Source organism: Haliotis rubra, unplaced genomic scaffold (genome assembly GCF_003918875.1).
Source record: "Haliotis rubra isolate DU_JTF1 unplaced genomic scaffold, ASM391887v1 Scf30, whole genome shotgun sequence".
NCBI classification, from domain to species: Eukaryota; Metazoa; Mollusca; class Gastropoda; order Lepetellida; family Haliotidae; genus Haliotis; species Haliotis rubra.
Window position 1 is genome coordinate 1,589,912 of NW_025766969.1, and position 18,084 is coordinate 1,607,995.

Genomic DNA, 18,084 nt, shown 5'->3' on the forward strand with positions numbered 1-18,084 from the left:
AAAACTGTCACGTGGCTCGGCCAAAACCTGTGGGCAGCCGTCGTCGCCGTGGCGGGCCTGGTGTACGTAGCAGCTAAGGAATTTTTTTACCAAATGAGACCCAAACCGGCCGCGATCCCCCCGACCACCAGCACTGTTTTACGGTCTATGTGCTGCTGATTGGACGCCTGCAGGTGTGGGGGTTGGGGCTGTGTTTGGGTGTGGGTTGAACCCTAGGCTCTGGGTGTGGCGCCACTATACCCGTCTCACCGGTCGTGGGGGGTGACACGTGGGGGACGTTGACATCGGGGGTTGACCCCCAACTTTTGGTCTGCCGTGGCTACGATGATTTTGTTGTTTTAGCCCACCACTTTGTTGATTCTCAGTCGCATGTCGCTCAGAGCCATGTACAGTCCCACGTCGAACACGTAGTCGACTTTAGACCGGGCGTATTCCAATACGTCTTGGTATCGTCAGATGGCACCCAGTAGATCGACTGGGGCGGAGATTGCATCCTCGACGTTGGACATGACGTTCAAGCGTTCGATGCCGGCAAGAGTAAACCCTTTCGACGTGTCCAGCATGAACTTTTTCCAGTCATCCGCGGGCCCCTGCTCGAACCTCCAGACTCGGTAATCCTTGCTGTTGTCGAAAGCCATGTAACGGTCATCCCACTCGTTTGTTGTGATATGATCCGACTTGTAACCCCATTCTTTCATCTTTTCGCTGGCTTCCAAGAGGGGCATATTGTGAACGTTGGGGAGACCCAACCCATGGTTCGGGCCCGCCAAACGCCAATCCGTCTTCGGGTCTAGTTCGAATTCGTTTCAAACGCGTTCGTAGGCCCGTCGACCATACGGGTTGTTTACTGCGTCCCATGCTTTGTCCTGTGGGAGCGGGGCGCTGATCTCATTGAGGATACGCCTGACCTGGTAGTACATGTGGAACATGAACACAGACATATTTCATCAAATTTGTGTGTGAGTAGTTATTTGGAGGTGAGATGTGAAACCTGGGAACTTGCATCGCACCTTGTTTAGTCCTCACAACAAATACATTGAGTAGTTCATTTGGAGGTGAGACGGGACAGTGTCAGGCACAACATGGATGCGAAACCTGGGAACTTGCATCTCACTGCACCTTGTTCAGTCCTCACAACATGTACATTGAACGTTTTCAGTGGTTGAACAATATCTACAACTCTTCCCAATATGCTGCCATCAACCTTCACTTTGTCATTTACTTTTATTGGAGATGGGGAAGATGCCATGTTTGTTCACCAGGTGTGATGTGACATGATTTCTAGCAGACGTATTGTTTTACCTTTTGCAACATTGTGTTGTTTTCATTTTTCAAAAACTGTGCAACTATTTCCAAGACTTTGCAGTGATGTATTCATAAATAAACAAAACTGAATGTTTATTGAGTAATTTACAACAGAGTAAAACAGTGAATGAACTGAAAAGATGAATGAAAAAGTTCCGACATATTGTTTTTAACCAATGAAATTGTTTATTTTCTGAAGCAGCCAATCAATGTTCACCAAAAGGTGTAACCTCCCTTGGGACTTACAGGAAAAATACTACCATATGTCCTCCTTCCCATATGGGTAATAATCTAAGAATACTTCCTCTATTACATCATAAAGTACGGTAGTCCATCCTACCTACCCAATATATCTGCATCCAGTTGATTACTGAAATGAAGTGACATATTCTTGCCTTAAGCATGCACAGTTACATGAGCCTAAGAACTGAATTGATCTCAAAGCCATATGGCTGGAATATTGCTGAGTGCTGCGTAAAAATTAACTCACTATCTCAAAACTTGGCAACAAAAACAATTTTCTCGTGTCATAACATCCAAAGTGTGAAATTTATTTTGTGTGATGTGTTAGAGGTCGTATTCTTGTAATTATACACAATGATAACACTGGTTTCATTTTAAGTGACTAATAGAGGCAAGAAATATTTTGGAGTTTGAAGCAGTTTTGAGTAACTTACTTGTCATTCTAAGTAAGTCAGTAAGAAAAAGAAATACTAGTATGAAGTGATTATTTTGTGACAATGTGTTTGGTTTTGAATGTATGTTATACTATGTCTCCAGGCTCAAGGGCTTCCTGTATTGGTCATTTTGATGGATGTAACAGCAAACAAGGATTAGAGAATATGCTGGAGCTTGTACTAAAGTTGTCCAAGGACAAACCAGAAGGCCAGTATGTACCATGCTTGTTTCATATTGTATGGATGCTAATCCTCTGGGTGCCACAGGGATATATAGTATGACCAGAAATTATTGAGAATTTTAGGAATATATTTAATTGGATTTCTAGTATAAACAACCTTGACCAGCTATCAAGTGCTTGGTTTCATTCAAGAGAGACAACTCCGTTAATCCTTTTTCATTAGTTTGTGAAGAGTTATCCCCCTTTGTTTACTTACTAGCAGACGACATTTTCAGTGATCCTCTCTATGGATGATTTAGAGAAGAGGAAGTTGATTTTAGAGTATTATAACAAGGACATCAGATCAGTTAAAGTGATTTCAAGTAGAACAGGCATCCCTTTGTCCACTGTTTATCGTGTTTTGAAAAATATTGCAAATGGATATAGCACTGAGCACCAGGGAGGCGCAGGTAGGCCCAGAAAATTGTCGTTCAAAGCATTCACAGGCCTGGTTTCGGACCCAAAATATGACATTATTAGATTGGCCAAGCTATAGCCCTGACCTAAATCCAATAGAAAATGTTTGGGGACTTATGAAGTAAAGTGTCAATAAGAAAAATCTGACAAATATGGCTGAAATGTAAGAAGAGGTAGTCCGATATTGAGACAGCATGGACCACGACTTTCTAACTTCTTTGATCAGTAGTATGCCCCGCCGCATTGAAGCCTGCATTGCTGCCCGTGGTGACTTGACAAAATACTAACTGTTCACCTGTCTTTGAATCTGGAGTTTTGTTCTGCTAATATTCACATTTAATACGTGAGTAATGAGTGAAAAAAAATAAAAAATTGCAATCTTTAAATTCTCAATAATTTCTGGTTGTACTGTATATGTCCTTCCTCTTCAATCCTCACTTTGAAGTCCAATATAATTTTAAATATATCACGCACACTTCACAGTTTTAAATTCTGTGGGAAATTCCCAGTTTCTTTGATACCATCCACTATTATCTCAGACAAAGCTAAAGTGCTTAAAATTACCTTTCAAAACATGCTTCATCGTAAATGTTGCCATTTTTTACACAATGCAAAATCGCGATTCACAGCGTTGTTTGCTGTATGTTTTAAAATGTGAAAATCGGATAATGACCAGGAGTATTAAATCTCACAAATAGCATATTAAGGATCACTACTATCAGTTTTACATGAAATCGCTAATGATAATTCTGAAACCTTGCCGATGAACCTCGAATCGGTTAGGATGTTTTTGAAAATACACTTACATGAACGCCGAAGTGCACTTTCGGCCATAGTGGATAGTGTTTACAAAATCACGTTTCGCAAAGGCCGGTATTGAGACACCTATTACATCACGTATATTTCATATTCAGCTGCGACAAACGCATCACTGAATTCCCCATACATTTTAGAATCAAAGTACAACTGGTCTTTGCTACCAATACCAGCTGTCTAGATGAAATGAAATGAAAGATATTGGGTGTGAAAACGAATGCTGTGCTCAAAAGACTGCACTTGTTTGAAATGTAAACCAAGAAAAATTCTGATTTTACACTGCGTAGCATTTTCTGAAATTTTTCCGACATCCAGCCGTTTGTGCATTGCTTGCAATGGCTCAATGCCTTTAGAATATGTATGGAAAGAGTATCGTAGCAAGAAATAGCAATTTAAAATTGGATACAATGCAATGATTTGATAATTCATAAGAAATTGTCAAAGTTTCTGTGCAGCGTAACGCCATGACTGATGCCAAATCACGCTGAACGACAATGGTAATTATCAGCATTTCTGGCTTCTTCTCTTAATTACAATGGAAACGATAAAAACATATAACAATACCAACTTACAGAGTCATTCTGATTACTTACATCTCATATTTATGTACAAATGATCCCTGAATCAAGGGAAGAGTCCTCGCAAAATCCTGTGTACCCTTGTCAGCGAAGCCGCCATTTTGTAAGAAATCGGTCATCGGTAGTGATGTCATACGTCAACATTGTTGTACATATGAGGCAATTTCTTTGAAGTGAAGGTCGGTTGAACAAGAGTAAACACAATCGCCCTATCCTTCTGATTACACTTTCAGTACTATGATGTATATTTTGTGTATCGTTCAGATATTCTTTCTAATTTCAGTATCTACATTTAGCTTTGTTCAATATCATATTATACGTGAATATAGGGTATACGTTTAGATTATAATGCTTTTGATTGTTTGAATAATATTTACATAAGAAATTGACACATTTAGTGTAGTACACCATATTGTAAACCTTTACACAAGTGTTAGAAGATCCCACGTAGCCATAACTGCAACATGTACAAGTAAAACTGATAATATTAATGGAAATGATTCATACATTTTATGAAATGTATATGCATGCATATTTAAAGGAATTGTCTTGTTCACTGAATTTGTTTGTGTCATTTTATAGACAAAACAATGATGTATATTGATTGGCCAGATGCGCGTTTTTCAGAAACGTTTCATGATTCACTATCATTGTTTTCGATAATATAATCAATGACAGGATGTCAAACTCTAACAATATTTATACGAAAATTGTTTTAAAATATACAAACCATGTCTTAATTTGGACAAACCTTACATCCATATTCTAATAGTTCCATACAAAAAAGCTATCTTTTTGCATCTTTCATTGCTGACTTAAGAAGAGAAATAGCTACATAATCATAAACAAAGAAAATTCTTATCCTTAAAAAATATTCAGGTGTTTTTATTTTTCATTTACGTTCAATTAATGCCAAACAGGTGCGTGTGTTGCTCGCACTAAGATACGCAGCCATACCATCTAATTGTTGATGTGTTCAGGACACTATAAAAATGGTAAAATCATTCATTTTGTTTTGTCTAAAGACTGTTAAATTCTGACATAGAAGCCAAGACCTTTTATACAATTAATGGAAATTAGGTGAGATATATAATCAGCATATCAGCATATCTTAATTTGCTGACGTAGCAAAATGCAAAAAACCAAGTAATGATGTCAACTAAAATGTTGTATTATTTTAAGTAATTTCATTACATTTGAAGATATGGCTAGTACCTTGTTAATAATGATGCAACATTAGTCAAAATACATCTACACAAACAGGAGAATATGGAAATCTAAGTACTAACTTATATGTCAGATAGGGCCATCCAAATAGCTATTACGTGCTTTCTCATGTAGTACATTGTCATCTTTTCTTATAAACAATGAAACTACCAAAATGTATCTGCTCACATTGGGGAACTTTGAATTGGAATAGTTTGGTTTATCGTGAATAAAATATAGCGTCCGTATCCACAACAAATTCTCTCCATTTGATCTGAGTTACATTGACCTAGTGTTAAGCATAGCGTCATTTGACGTCATAGAAGAAAATCCATTTTTGACATTTATTGCGTGTCATTTTTAATGTTGTGCGTATAACGTTATGCATAAGCACATAAACCCATTTGAAATAAACTTATGTTTTTTTCCAGGAACCTATCCAGCTAATAGTCCAGTCAAAATGTGACAAAACCTCAAAATGTTTGGTACAGAAATTATTTTAGAGTTTTCACCATGTTTAAGTTATAACTAAGGAGTACTAAAGGCCTCTCCCTCCCCTCCCCTTGAATTATGATGCTAAGTCCTCTTTTGGGGTAAAAAGTTGAAAAATTGAAATTTTCAGTGAATAGTTTTTAAAATCTCATATTGAGACACAATATTACTTAATTATAACGTAACCAATGCCTCTGGATTACGGCAGCCTTTATTCCTGTTACACAGATACAGACAGAAAAATTAAATGCAATTTTAAAACACTAAGTCATAGCTATTCCTATTGGTATGTGTGATTTTGACTACTGAATTATCTCCCCTGATCCTGACGTCACAGCATTGTTGTTTGAAAGCCCTTCATAATTTTTCTGTATGGTCTACCTTCAAGACATATAGAAGTGAAGTGAAGAAATTTTCAATTACAAGTCTCCTTTTCTTCATCAAAGCTACAGAAGATTGGTCAGTTGAATCGCATTAATCAATACAACAATCGCATTCCTATTTCATATCATTCATTGCTGTAAAATTTCACTTGTATAGGACTATTTTTTCCCGCCATTTTCCCGATTGCAGCATAATTTCTAAAAATAAGTGTCTCCAATGTCAAAAGTTCATGGAGGATATAGACCCCCATTCTTTGTGTGCTGGTTGTTCTAAAGGCATTCCCTGCACTCTTTCGGATCGTTGCCTTTTATGTCAAGAGATGTCTGAGGGAGATTGGGTTATTATGGATGAATCCTGATCACAATCCAGAAAACGCAAAAACTCATTGTCATCGGAATGTTCGAAGCCTAAGAAAAGTAATTCGGGTTCTCCCTCATCTTCCATAAAATCAGACTCCAAATCACGATCAAGGTCAAAGTCAAAGTCATCCTCAAGTCAGCTTGATTTATCAGCAATATAGAATTACTAGCTTCCTTTCAATCTGACATCCAGGCGTCGATGGATAAGTCCCTGCGAGACATGGAGATTCGTAACGAAATCAAAATTAACAAGCTGCATAAACAGTTACTCCGGTAAGACGGCAATGACTTGACCGATGGCACGAGCCGGAAGTCAAGGTCATTTCCTACCGATCTAAAGGGTGCTGTGACCGGGAGAGCCGGTCATCATACCCTCACGTACGTAGGAGGCCGGTCCCCTCAAGGGAGAAGCTTAGGGCTTCAGGCGACGGGGATGGTGTTGGCAGTGTCGATATTGGGATTGGCTTGCCTGTGGTTAAGGCTACACATGCCGTGCATGGCGGCTCCCAGTCGCCCACAGCCTGCCAACTTTCCCCACGGAGGGACTGGGCCATCTGGGTCAGGGGCTATGGATACCGATTTACCGGCTCAACAACCCGAGACCCATGTGCCTACACTGCCTAGCGGTTCTGAAGACATGCCTATAGACCCCCTCGGCTTTTATTGACACGAAAAACCCACCGCTCATACTGTTAGTGCCTGATCTATCAGACCCAGATGGCTCCTCTGTTTATCCCTTTTCTCAGCCAGAGTTAACCATGAGGGAGTGGTTGTTAACGGTGCAATCTAGGATTTTACTCCTGGATGGTCATTTAAGGAGAAGCTTGAGCATTTAAATGGACTTTATCATAATACCCTGCCACCTCCGAGGATCATGAAGTTGACATCCCTGTGGAGTTGGGATTATCTGGTTGCCTGCCTCCGGAACGGATGCCTAAATTATCCCTACCTCATTCATCTTCCCTTAAGTCTGCCTTGGATATATAGAGATGTTGGGTTTTGTAAATACATGCTCATTTTTTGTGTATAACATTTTGCAATCAACAGACATCATAACATGTCATGTGTTCAAGTATCACACCTGCCTGTCTGTGTAATTACATGATGTGACAGAGACCGAACTCGGGCCATTAATAAAATGCATTTTGTTTATGGTGTATAGCCTGATTGGTGTTAAGTTCAAATTGCATGTGGTCAGTGATAGCAGCTGTGTATTGAATATTGTCATTAGCAGACAGGCAGGCAGACGCACAGGTGTCAATAAAACAAGACATTGAGTTTAGTCTGTGACAACTACATATCTATATCACAGTTGGAAATTCTGTCAACGCTAAATAATGGCATTGCTTTTAAGTATCGAACTGAGAAAGTGACTCGGTAAGAAGAACGTGTGGTGAAATAGACAAATGAAATTATATAAACAGTTTATTTACTGTCATAACATATAAAAAGCTCGCGCGCCTGTGAAATATCAACAAAACATTAGAAAAATAGCTCACACCAAAGCCTTCACCGAGTATTCACCGGACAACCGCTTCCAAGCTGCGCGAACCTACTTCACTGCGCACGTGCTATAAGCGCAGCCCAGCTGTTGAAACCAGTTTTCCCCAGAAAAGTCAGGGGAAAATTAGTGAAACGGGTTTTTTTCATCGCATTTTTTTTCAACTTTATAAGTTGAATTTGCATTTTTTGACGATTTGTTTCGGTAAGTCCATACCGAAAGGTATCTGAATCTGCAAAGTTGTGTTTTACATTGCATGTGACCTTTAATCCTTTGATCAATGTTTGTTTTGTATCTCAGCTGATCATTCGTCTTGCTGCACTTCCATGAGCATATTACATAACATGTAATACATTTGTCACATCAGACCTTAATTCATAATGCTGAGTATTTACTCCAGACACAAGAAATGCGAAATGGGAACCTTTGTCGGGTAATCTGAGTGGTATTACCATCATACCTGTTATAAATTCATTAACTGACCATCAAGTGAATGATGACAAATAACATGTGTAGGTTTATACCACCAAACACTGGTTACAGCAAAGGGAGTAGTAATCGCTGATTTGCATGCAATGTTAATTGCCTGAAAAAACTTATGGGCCGACACTGTTTGGAGGATACGAACGGAACTTCATTGTTGCATAAGAAATACATATAAGCATTTGATGTGTACTGAAGTTAAAATAGTATCTACCTAAGTAAATTTTCATTTGTCATAAATATAATATGTAATAGACATCATATGTTTACATGGCATGATTAAATATTGAGGTAAAAAACCACAGAAATAAGATCAAATTGGATCAGTTACTATGCCATCCATGCATTAGAAAATCCGAAAAGCATACACTGCTGGGATACTTTATTGCAATCACACAGGAACTACCGGAGGTATTCTCAAATAACAGGCATCTGATTAGCATCCACCCTTCCTAATGTCCCGCTGTTTGGGTTGAAGAAATTTTGTCAAGGTGGCCAGAAGCCCAGTCTTTGTGTTCATCACTGTTGAGAGAGCAGATACCGACCAGCTTGCAGTTTGGTTGGGTAATTAGGCTGTTGGCGAGAAACATTAATCGCTCTGGATCAGTTCCCCTCTAATTACATGGGGATATATAATGAAAAGAAGCATGAAAGTGTACATTCGATTTCGAAATGGCTAATGCTCAACTTGAACATAAGTTTATTCGTACACCTCGTTGGTGCAATATGCCAAAGGCCAAAGACAACCAACGATAAGGAAATACCGATACCTGGAACGTCGTCTTCAAGAACTGAGACACCAGTTTCAAAATGGAATGTTAACTGTTAGACAGTTTGCTGATTCAGCGTCTCTTCTTTCACATCTTTAATATATTTATAATGTACTTATAAATGTGTTTGTATATTTAAAATTTCGTAATATGATGTAATATAACTATTTATGATTCCTGTAAAATGTTGCATGTTGTAACATGATTAAATAAAATCTGTCCATATAGTCTCCCGTTACCACTCGTGGCTTACGCCTTCTATGTATTTTATGTTTCATGTTTCAGTGTATATATGCTAAGTGCACAGAGACTGAAATAACACACTATCTTTATAACATATATTTGGCTTGTTTTCTCATTAGGTGTGCTCTCATCCCCATAATCCGGAATATCCTCTTCTATCAACACGTAGGCCCATCATTGTCTCTATAGTCCAATGTTAATTGCGAACGGACGGGACATCGACCTATTTTCTTAACTCATCCGTTTGAACCAAAGGTCGATAGAGGGGAGTTTCCATGTATATTCTCACACCGTTATCAAGATGAAAGTTACTACAACCAGGTGAATAGAAGTATATATGCATAGTGACAAGCAGCAAATTAACAACAACAGGTACTTCAGCAAGTAACACATCGTTGGGGTCAATGGGAGAGTAAGATCAACAAGTCGAAATCCACTGCATCGTCCAAGTGATGTAATCAATCAATCAGCTTGTTTATCCTGAACGATGTACATCGAAATGCCGCTCTATGCAATAAACAGGGAGTTATCACGTAAGTGGTATGTTTCGTTATGTATTCCCATACTGTTCATTGCAATATAAGTGAGATCTGCTTCAGTTTGCGAATGACCAATCTTTTGAAGTTGATTTAAGTTCAACTTTAGTAAACTGCTACCTAACAGATTGATCTCAGGTTAAAACATCTCATTCCAAATTCGTGTTTTCTATTTCAGGTACTAAGAAATACTGAATTTTTACATATTAGATATAAATATATCGGTACTTGTTTGACGTGTCTGGTCATGAGTTAACTAACATAGTGATTATATATTTTTGACCATTACATGTGTCATTAACACGTCATTTATGCTATTATAATGTTCTCTGATCCATTTCATCATACAGCATTTATTTCATTCAATGTTTTAAAGCTCATATGATAACATGAAAAATGTCACTGTTCCAGTTCCTTTTGAAGTGTGAAATTATTTTTGTTCCTCAAGTGTTCCAACCAATATAGTCATTATGGTTACAAACGGCCTGATTTTTAATGCCTATCAAGTTAGATGTTATACACGAGTGCATGCACACACACCTACACAAAACATACGTAATTTGTGAATTCTGTTCGGACAATAAAGAAATATCTAATTTGATAAGAATCACTATATAAATAATCTTCCCTTACTCAGAGAAGCATGGCATTATTCGTTCATTTTTTAATAATTTCATCTGCAAAAAAAGAAGGTATTATCAACAATGTGAAACAAACTTCGGTATACTACCATTTCACTAACATTGCGACATTGACCATGGAATAATGTTAAGTTTAGTCTGTTTTCAATGTCATAATATGTGAGGTTCCTCATTCACACATACATGCAAACTGACAACATAACACAAAACAATATGCAACCAACCAAATTCAATACAATACAACTTTCACCGCCTGTGCATACCAAACTGTTAACGAATCTCTCAGGTGTGTTAGAGCGATAATCACATCACGACATGATTAACAAACCTACAGCTCAGCAGATTTTAATAACTTACCTTTTTAATGTAATAGGCGTGGTTCTCAGTAGACAATCACGGCCAGTGACAGCTGAGTTAAGTTGCATAGTGTGTAGGAACATGATGTTTAATCAACCTTGTTTGGACTTTGCGTTGTGTACTTTTATTTTTATAGGGGTGCGTTCGGGTTAATCTGTTCTCTACTCAAAACTCAGTGACCAGTTCGTAAATCGGGCATAAAGCCTATTAGGAAATAACAGACACAAGATAACACTGATAATAATTTATTACAAAAGACAACAAAAACTTAACAGTCTGTAAACTACACTTCTCTCTCACATAATTAAAAAGAACAGCTTTGTGAGAAAACAAACACCAAACCTCAATAACCTCTTCAAAATACAACCTCCCGAAACCAACTCCGTCTAACTGGACATTACCCAAAGGCTATAACCTAATTCCTATTCCGTTTCCTACTTCTAATTCTCCCCCAACCCGACCTGACACTAGTTTAACAGGAACCTAACTTCCCCATCTCAACAATCCATAGAGAAACTTCTTCTGAAAAGCCACCCCAAACCAACCCCATGTAACTGGACATTACCCAAAGTCTAAAGCTTAATACCTATTCCGCTTCCTACTTCTACTTTTCCCCCAACCCGACCTAACACGAACTTAGCACCCCCCTACATAAAACCTAACATTCCACTCTGCAAACGGGGAGGGAATGATCCTGAAACAGGACCTCGGGACAGAGATATTACCTGATGCTCGGATGACCGAAAGCTAGACACTGAATCCAGAGAGCCAGGTCACTTATATAGTGCTCTAGAACGACCTCTGACATGGGTCAAAGTTCACCTACTGATGACGGACGTCTCCGCCAATCACAGCCTACCCAACATATTTAGCACCAACCACGTGGCCTACCCAATGTATCTAGCGCTACGATGAACGGTAACCCCGGTCAAGAAGTTGTCCCGTAGTAGAGCAAGTGAAACAATGTGCTACAAGACTATCTGGTAGACAGTTATTCTATATGTGGTACGTATAGTTTGAATGTCCTGTTATGAAGCCCCTGCCCCCATGCTTACGCTATAATTTAACCCAGTTTTCCTACATTAATAAGAAAAGCAAGATTTATGGATGTCAACTTCTTTATTGTGAATAACACGACATTTCGGAGCATATGCTTGCTCCTTCATCAGGTGAAAATCAGGTCACAGTAAAGAAGTTGACATCCATAAATCTTGCTTTTTGTATGCATTCCACTTCTAAATGCCCATCAAAGATTTAACTTACTTCTAGAGGCTTCTTTAAGAGGCATAAAAACTTGCAACTTGGTTTTCCTTCCAGAGGTTGTCTAAACTGACTTGACTCACTCATTAATTAACAAGGGATTAGGTCTTGGGGCGTGCAAAGAACAATCATTTACCATCACCCACCAGTTATCTCCCCTTGTGGACATTTCCAAAATTGTAAATTTTTGGAAATCTCATATTTCCAAAATTGGAAATGTCTTGGAAACATCATCTTTCCAAAATTGGAAATGTCTTGGAAACATCATCTTTCCAAGACATTTCCAAGCTTGTAAATGTGGACTTTTTTTCCAGTGAATGGATTCTTTCTGTCATAGATAGAGGCTACCTTCATCCATGGGACAATCTACCCCATGTGACTTGTTTCCGACGGACCGGCAATTTTTCCTCCAGGGTCAACATTTAGTGGGGGCAAATCTTGCCATAGACCAACTGTTGGAGAAAAAGGCAATTGTTGAACTCCCTCCATCGGACCTAACCTGCGGTTTTTATTCCCCGGTATTTCTCATTCCCAAGAAGGACACGGAGATGCGTATGATCATAGATCTCAAGCTATTAAAAAGAACTTTCTGCAGAAACCTCCTAAGTTCAAAATGGAATCTCTGAAAAATCTACGAACTTTATTCCTTCAAAACTCAAAGTTTATCTGTATAGATCTGAAGGACGCTTATCTACACATACCTATACATCCTCGTTCCCAGAAATACCTAAGGTTTGCTGTGAACGGTCACACGTTCCAGTTCCAAGTTCTACCATTCAGAATCTCACTAGCTCCATGGTTATTTATGATGGTATTAACTGCAGTTCTAGCCTTCTACATCGTCGTCATATATCAATAGACGGGTATTGGGACGATTTTCTACCGAGACATATGGTGACAACTGTACTTATCAGGCAGACAAAGTTCAGTCACACCTGGGTTTGATAGTACATCCGGTAAAGTCAGAATTGAACCCCACCACTTGGATCAAGTTTTTAGAAGCCATTCTGGACTCAAAGTTATGCCGGATTTACACTTCTCAAGAGCGCTGCTTGGAGATCTGTGCAAACATTTGAAGTATTCTGAACCCTCCAGCAGTCTCAATTCGTTTGTGGATGTCCCTCCTGGGCTCCCTCACTTCCATACAGGATTACAAACTAAGGGGAAGGTTACGTTAGAGGATGCCTCAGATCTGGCTCAACCAGTTTCGCTCTCGAGACTTAGGCTCTCTCATGTACGAGAGATACTTTGGTGGACAGTGGACAGCAGTGTTCTTCCAGGAGTTATCTTTCGTCATCAGCCGCCAGATCTAACCTTGTATTTGTATGCCTCGAGATCGGGGTGGGGTGCCCACATGAATCATTTGCAGATTCAGGGTCAATGGAACACTGAGGAGAGCAGTGTACACATCAATTGCTTAGAGATGTTAGCACTTATAAAAGCAATTCGTTGTTGGGCTTAGCATCTACACAGGAAAAGTGTGCTGTTGGTATCTGACAATTCAACAGTTGTAGCCTACTTCAACAAGCAGGGCAGTACAAAATCACGACAACTTCTCAGGATCACTCAGAATATATTCCAAGTAGCCGATGCCATGAGGACTTACATCAGAGCTTGTCACATTCTTGGACGGATAAACATTTTGGCCGACTCTCTCTCTCGCCAGGACATTCCATGGAATGGACACTCAATTGGGAAGCCTTCAAACTCATAAGCCACGCTTGGGAAACACCATCGATAGATCTGTTCGCCACTTCCACGAACAACCGACTTCCAATCTTTGTCAGTCCAGTACCGGATCCGAAGGCTTGGGCAGTCATGGCTCTCTCCATATCTTGGGACAAGATGGTAACCTATGCTTTCCCTCCATTCAAACTAATTCCAGATGTACTAGCAAAGATACACCAGCACGATTGCATTGTATACCTAGTAGCTCCAAACTGGCCTGCCAGACCATGGTATCCGTCGCTTCTGCAACTACTGACAGACAAACCTCTCCGCCTTCCCTTGTGGCACAATCTGATCAGTCAACCCAAGTCTAGCAGGGTTTACGAGAATGTTCATCAACTCAACTTACGAGGGGCGATAAAAAAAGTATGTAGAATCACCAAGGAAACGATACAAATGCAGTTATTTTTATGTTTTATTTTTCTACATATTATCTGTCAAGCTCAAGCAATTTGGTTTTGCTATGTTCCAGTCTCACGATCCCCATTTTGTTTGACCTTTTACCTTGGTACCCTCAAAAAACGCAAAATCTACAATAAATGCATCAAAAACTTCAGGAAACAAAATATGCAAGAAATATTTTGTGTGTTTGAGATTGATAGAAGTCCCCTAGAATCACACTTAGATATCAAAGTTCATAAAAAAGCAATTTGAAATTACAATCGCTTGTTAAAGTGACTCCACCCTTCATGTTGACTGAAAGAGCTTGTTTTGGAGACACTACCCATCCCCCTTTCAGATGACGTAATCATAAGGGCATAGCTTATTCTAATGTTTTCACATATGCATACATGATGCCAAGGGTTCAAACTAGATACTGAATGGTCACACAAGTGTCAGCTCACAATATATTGTAAATAGTGCCAGCTTGAATATCTGGACACATTGGTTTTGAAAGATTAAAACGGGGGTATTAAAAAATAGCTCCCGACTAGATATAAATCAGGCAATCCAAAAACTGTTAATCATGATGGTAAGTCATCCAATACTATACTGAACATATTTTATTTGACATTATCTGAGGGCATACCATTATCCAAGAGGTACCAAACGACAAGTCGTTGTTCATTTTCTGCAATTTTGTTAGAAATATTATACCTCAATGTGTTGTGATGACTAATACCTGGTTAACCACATTACCCACACATGTGAAATTTTGGATATGGCTTTGCTAACGATTCCTTCAAAATAAAATGGAAGCTTTTCAAACATTGGACATCGAGAATATAGTTAGGCTACATACGTTTTTTTATCGACCCTCGTACACGTGTGGAAGCTCTCTTCAGTTCACTCAGAGAACAAGGTTTCACTACGGGAGCTACCAAGGCTATCACAGAGTCCATTAGACCATCAACAGCTGCCATGTATAATGCTAAGTGGCGATGACTCAACCAATGGAGACAAGAGCAAGGAATCATTGACGCCCCGGTCACCATACCAGTTATAGCTGATTTCAATCTGTATCTTACACCACACAAAATGACTGTGTTACCCAAATTTACTAACGTCAGGAAATACTCGAACAATGTGGAATGATATTAGGGTGATTTCGAGAAATAACAATGACTGGCGTCGGAGAAAACTACAGGAAGCTGTCGAGATAAGGAAACATAAACCAGCAATTAATCGTGATCAAGGTGTATACCTGCCAAGTGCGTGGGACCTCTTGATTAACTTTTGATGAACTTTTGATGAACTTTAGATACAAGAAAAAACGAGTCTACTATTCTTTTTGGGAAAGCCTGCTATCAAGTAACCTTTGTGTAATTAGCAGTTGTTGTGTATTGACAATTCAACTTTCAACTCTATTATTTAGCATGAATTTCATCATTATGTAACTAACTCACTTATACAGTACTCTCCCTAGTGTACTGTGATGTCACTTGCATTGTGACGTCATAACTCAGTAATGACGTCATAGTGACGACGTCATAGTCCTAACTGACAGTTCACCTGATGAAGGGACCTGGAATGGTCTCGAAATGTTGTGAGAGAAATTTAAAAAGAAGTTTAATCCATAAAAAATATCTTGGACATCAATGTACAACTTCTAAATGCCACTGAAAGACATGATTCAAATAGCTTAACCTAGATTTCGATATCCTCCGAATGTACATTTGGTTGAAACTGGAAAATATACATTTATCCCGAGAAAAGGATGAATGTTTATATATAATTAAAAAAATGTAACAGCACTAGTATCCATTTCGTCTTTTGTCTTCTATCTGTCAGAACTAGATTAACAACTAGTCTCTGATATGAACATATTTTACAGAAAAAAAGTTCATAGTAAAAAAAATATATAATATAATGAAAAGGAGCCTTGAGACCTTCTCCTGAAGCTGTGGAAATCTAGACTTGCCACATTTTGTAGACTTGCGTGGACTTGGATATATTTGCTTTAGGGCCTGTATGACAGACTACGTCCCAACATACACCCAGTCACATGTGTCTCCAGAGGCGTGTTCAGAACCGCAAGTGCCCGCGAATGCGAGCGAGGTCTCGATCCTGAACGCCTGTGCCCGTTCGAGCGTCCGCGCGCGCACTCGAACCATTCTCACAAGCGAACCAAGATGGCGATCATGTTTAATGTCATTCGTCACCACTTGCCCCTTTCCGTAACCTCCAAAAAGAGTGAGGGATCAGTGAGTGAGTTAAGATTTAAAGTCACATCGGCAATATTTCAGCCATATCGTGACTAAAACTAGTTCTAAATTTATAATACATACATATAATATATAAAACCCTGTCAACGAAGGACAGTAAAACCACTAGATTATCACAGATTGAGTTAAAACTAGCTAGCATATATCTTTAAAAGTAGAAAATTATTTGTGGACAATACAATGTGAAATTGGGCTATATATTGCCAACAACTGAAGGTAGATCACAATACTAGGGACCATGGGTACTTACAGTGCCTTTGCTACCTGCATGGAACCTCCAAAAAGAAGGCATGGAGGATATTTTGTTAATGTTGTCAAATAACATGTATATTTCATCGAGTGGTCTGACAAAGTTGATATGTTCACGAGTGGCGTAACCATTGACAACATTAACAAAATATTCCTTTATTATATTTTGATCATTGTTTATAAATGATCGAGACATCGATTTCAGAGTTCGCTTTTCAGTAGTTCCAGGCAAAAGTGATATTCTACTCAGTGAAAATGAAAATACCATTTTTCTTTTCACCAATATTTACAGTATTTCACCCTTAGGAATATAATAAAAGAAGCTATCTGGCTTGTCCCGAACAACACGAGTTGGTCACGAATGGTTTATTGTAACCAAGCTTCAGCGTCCGTTCAGGGCCGATCTGAAGCCTTCAGCGGGGGCAATCGCTGGCTTCAGCGGTTCTGAACACGCTCAGGTCAAGGAGAATCAGTGGTTTAGAGGCCCGTGATTGCAATTCTCGTCGGCGCTTTGCCAGGCGTAGCAAAGCCAATTGTTTCGTGTCTAAGCCCTATGGGCTGCAAAGCCTTATATTTAGGTGGTATTGAGGGTTTGCCCAACTTTCATTTTTTATGAAACCTGAAGAGTTATCGTTTGACGTTTGATGATTTCAATAGCTTCAAAATATTGTGGAAAGACTTCCGCCTGTATACCCCCTTAAATTTCATTCTAGTCAAATCATATCACCTGAATATATATTCCTCATCTGATAAGGATGAGCCTGAGTTATAATGTGTTTTGTTAATTGTATCTGAACATACTGAAAGACATATTCTACTTCTAAAAATGCCACTCAAAGAAAGTTTTCCTCATCGTTAAAATTTAGGGGGATACTAACGGAAGTCTTACCACCATGTAATTGAAATGTGATTTCCTCATATACAAATATGTTTGGACATAGTTTACACATGTCTGCTGCATTGATACAATACCATACACCGAGTATTTGGTGATTTTTCTAAAATAAATGATAAACAAATGAAAAATAAACATTCACATATAATCATGACAGTAACAAAACATCCACATACATGTCGATGGAAAAACAATCATCACTGAAAGTTATGATATGAAGAATAACCTGTTTACTGTACATGGTAATGCTTTAATCAAAGAATACTGTAGTCAATATGATTCATAGAGGGATTTCCACTT

General features: G+C 38.8%; 1 protein-coding gene across 1 annotated transcript in view; it reads left to right on the plus strand.

The window, feature by feature from the left end:
- The window catches only part of LOC124282570 (protein N-terminal asparagine amidohydrolase-like), a 655,781-nt gene that overhangs the window by 253,068 nt on the left and 384,629 nt on the right, over positions 1-18,084 (plus strand). Inside the window, exon 5 of the mRNA XM_046718580.1 lies at positions 2,086-2,194. Within this exon, the coding sequence (XP_046574536.1) occupies positions 2,086-2,194 (109 nt within the window). The remainder of the gene's footprint in view (positions 1-2,085; positions 2,195-18,084) is intronic.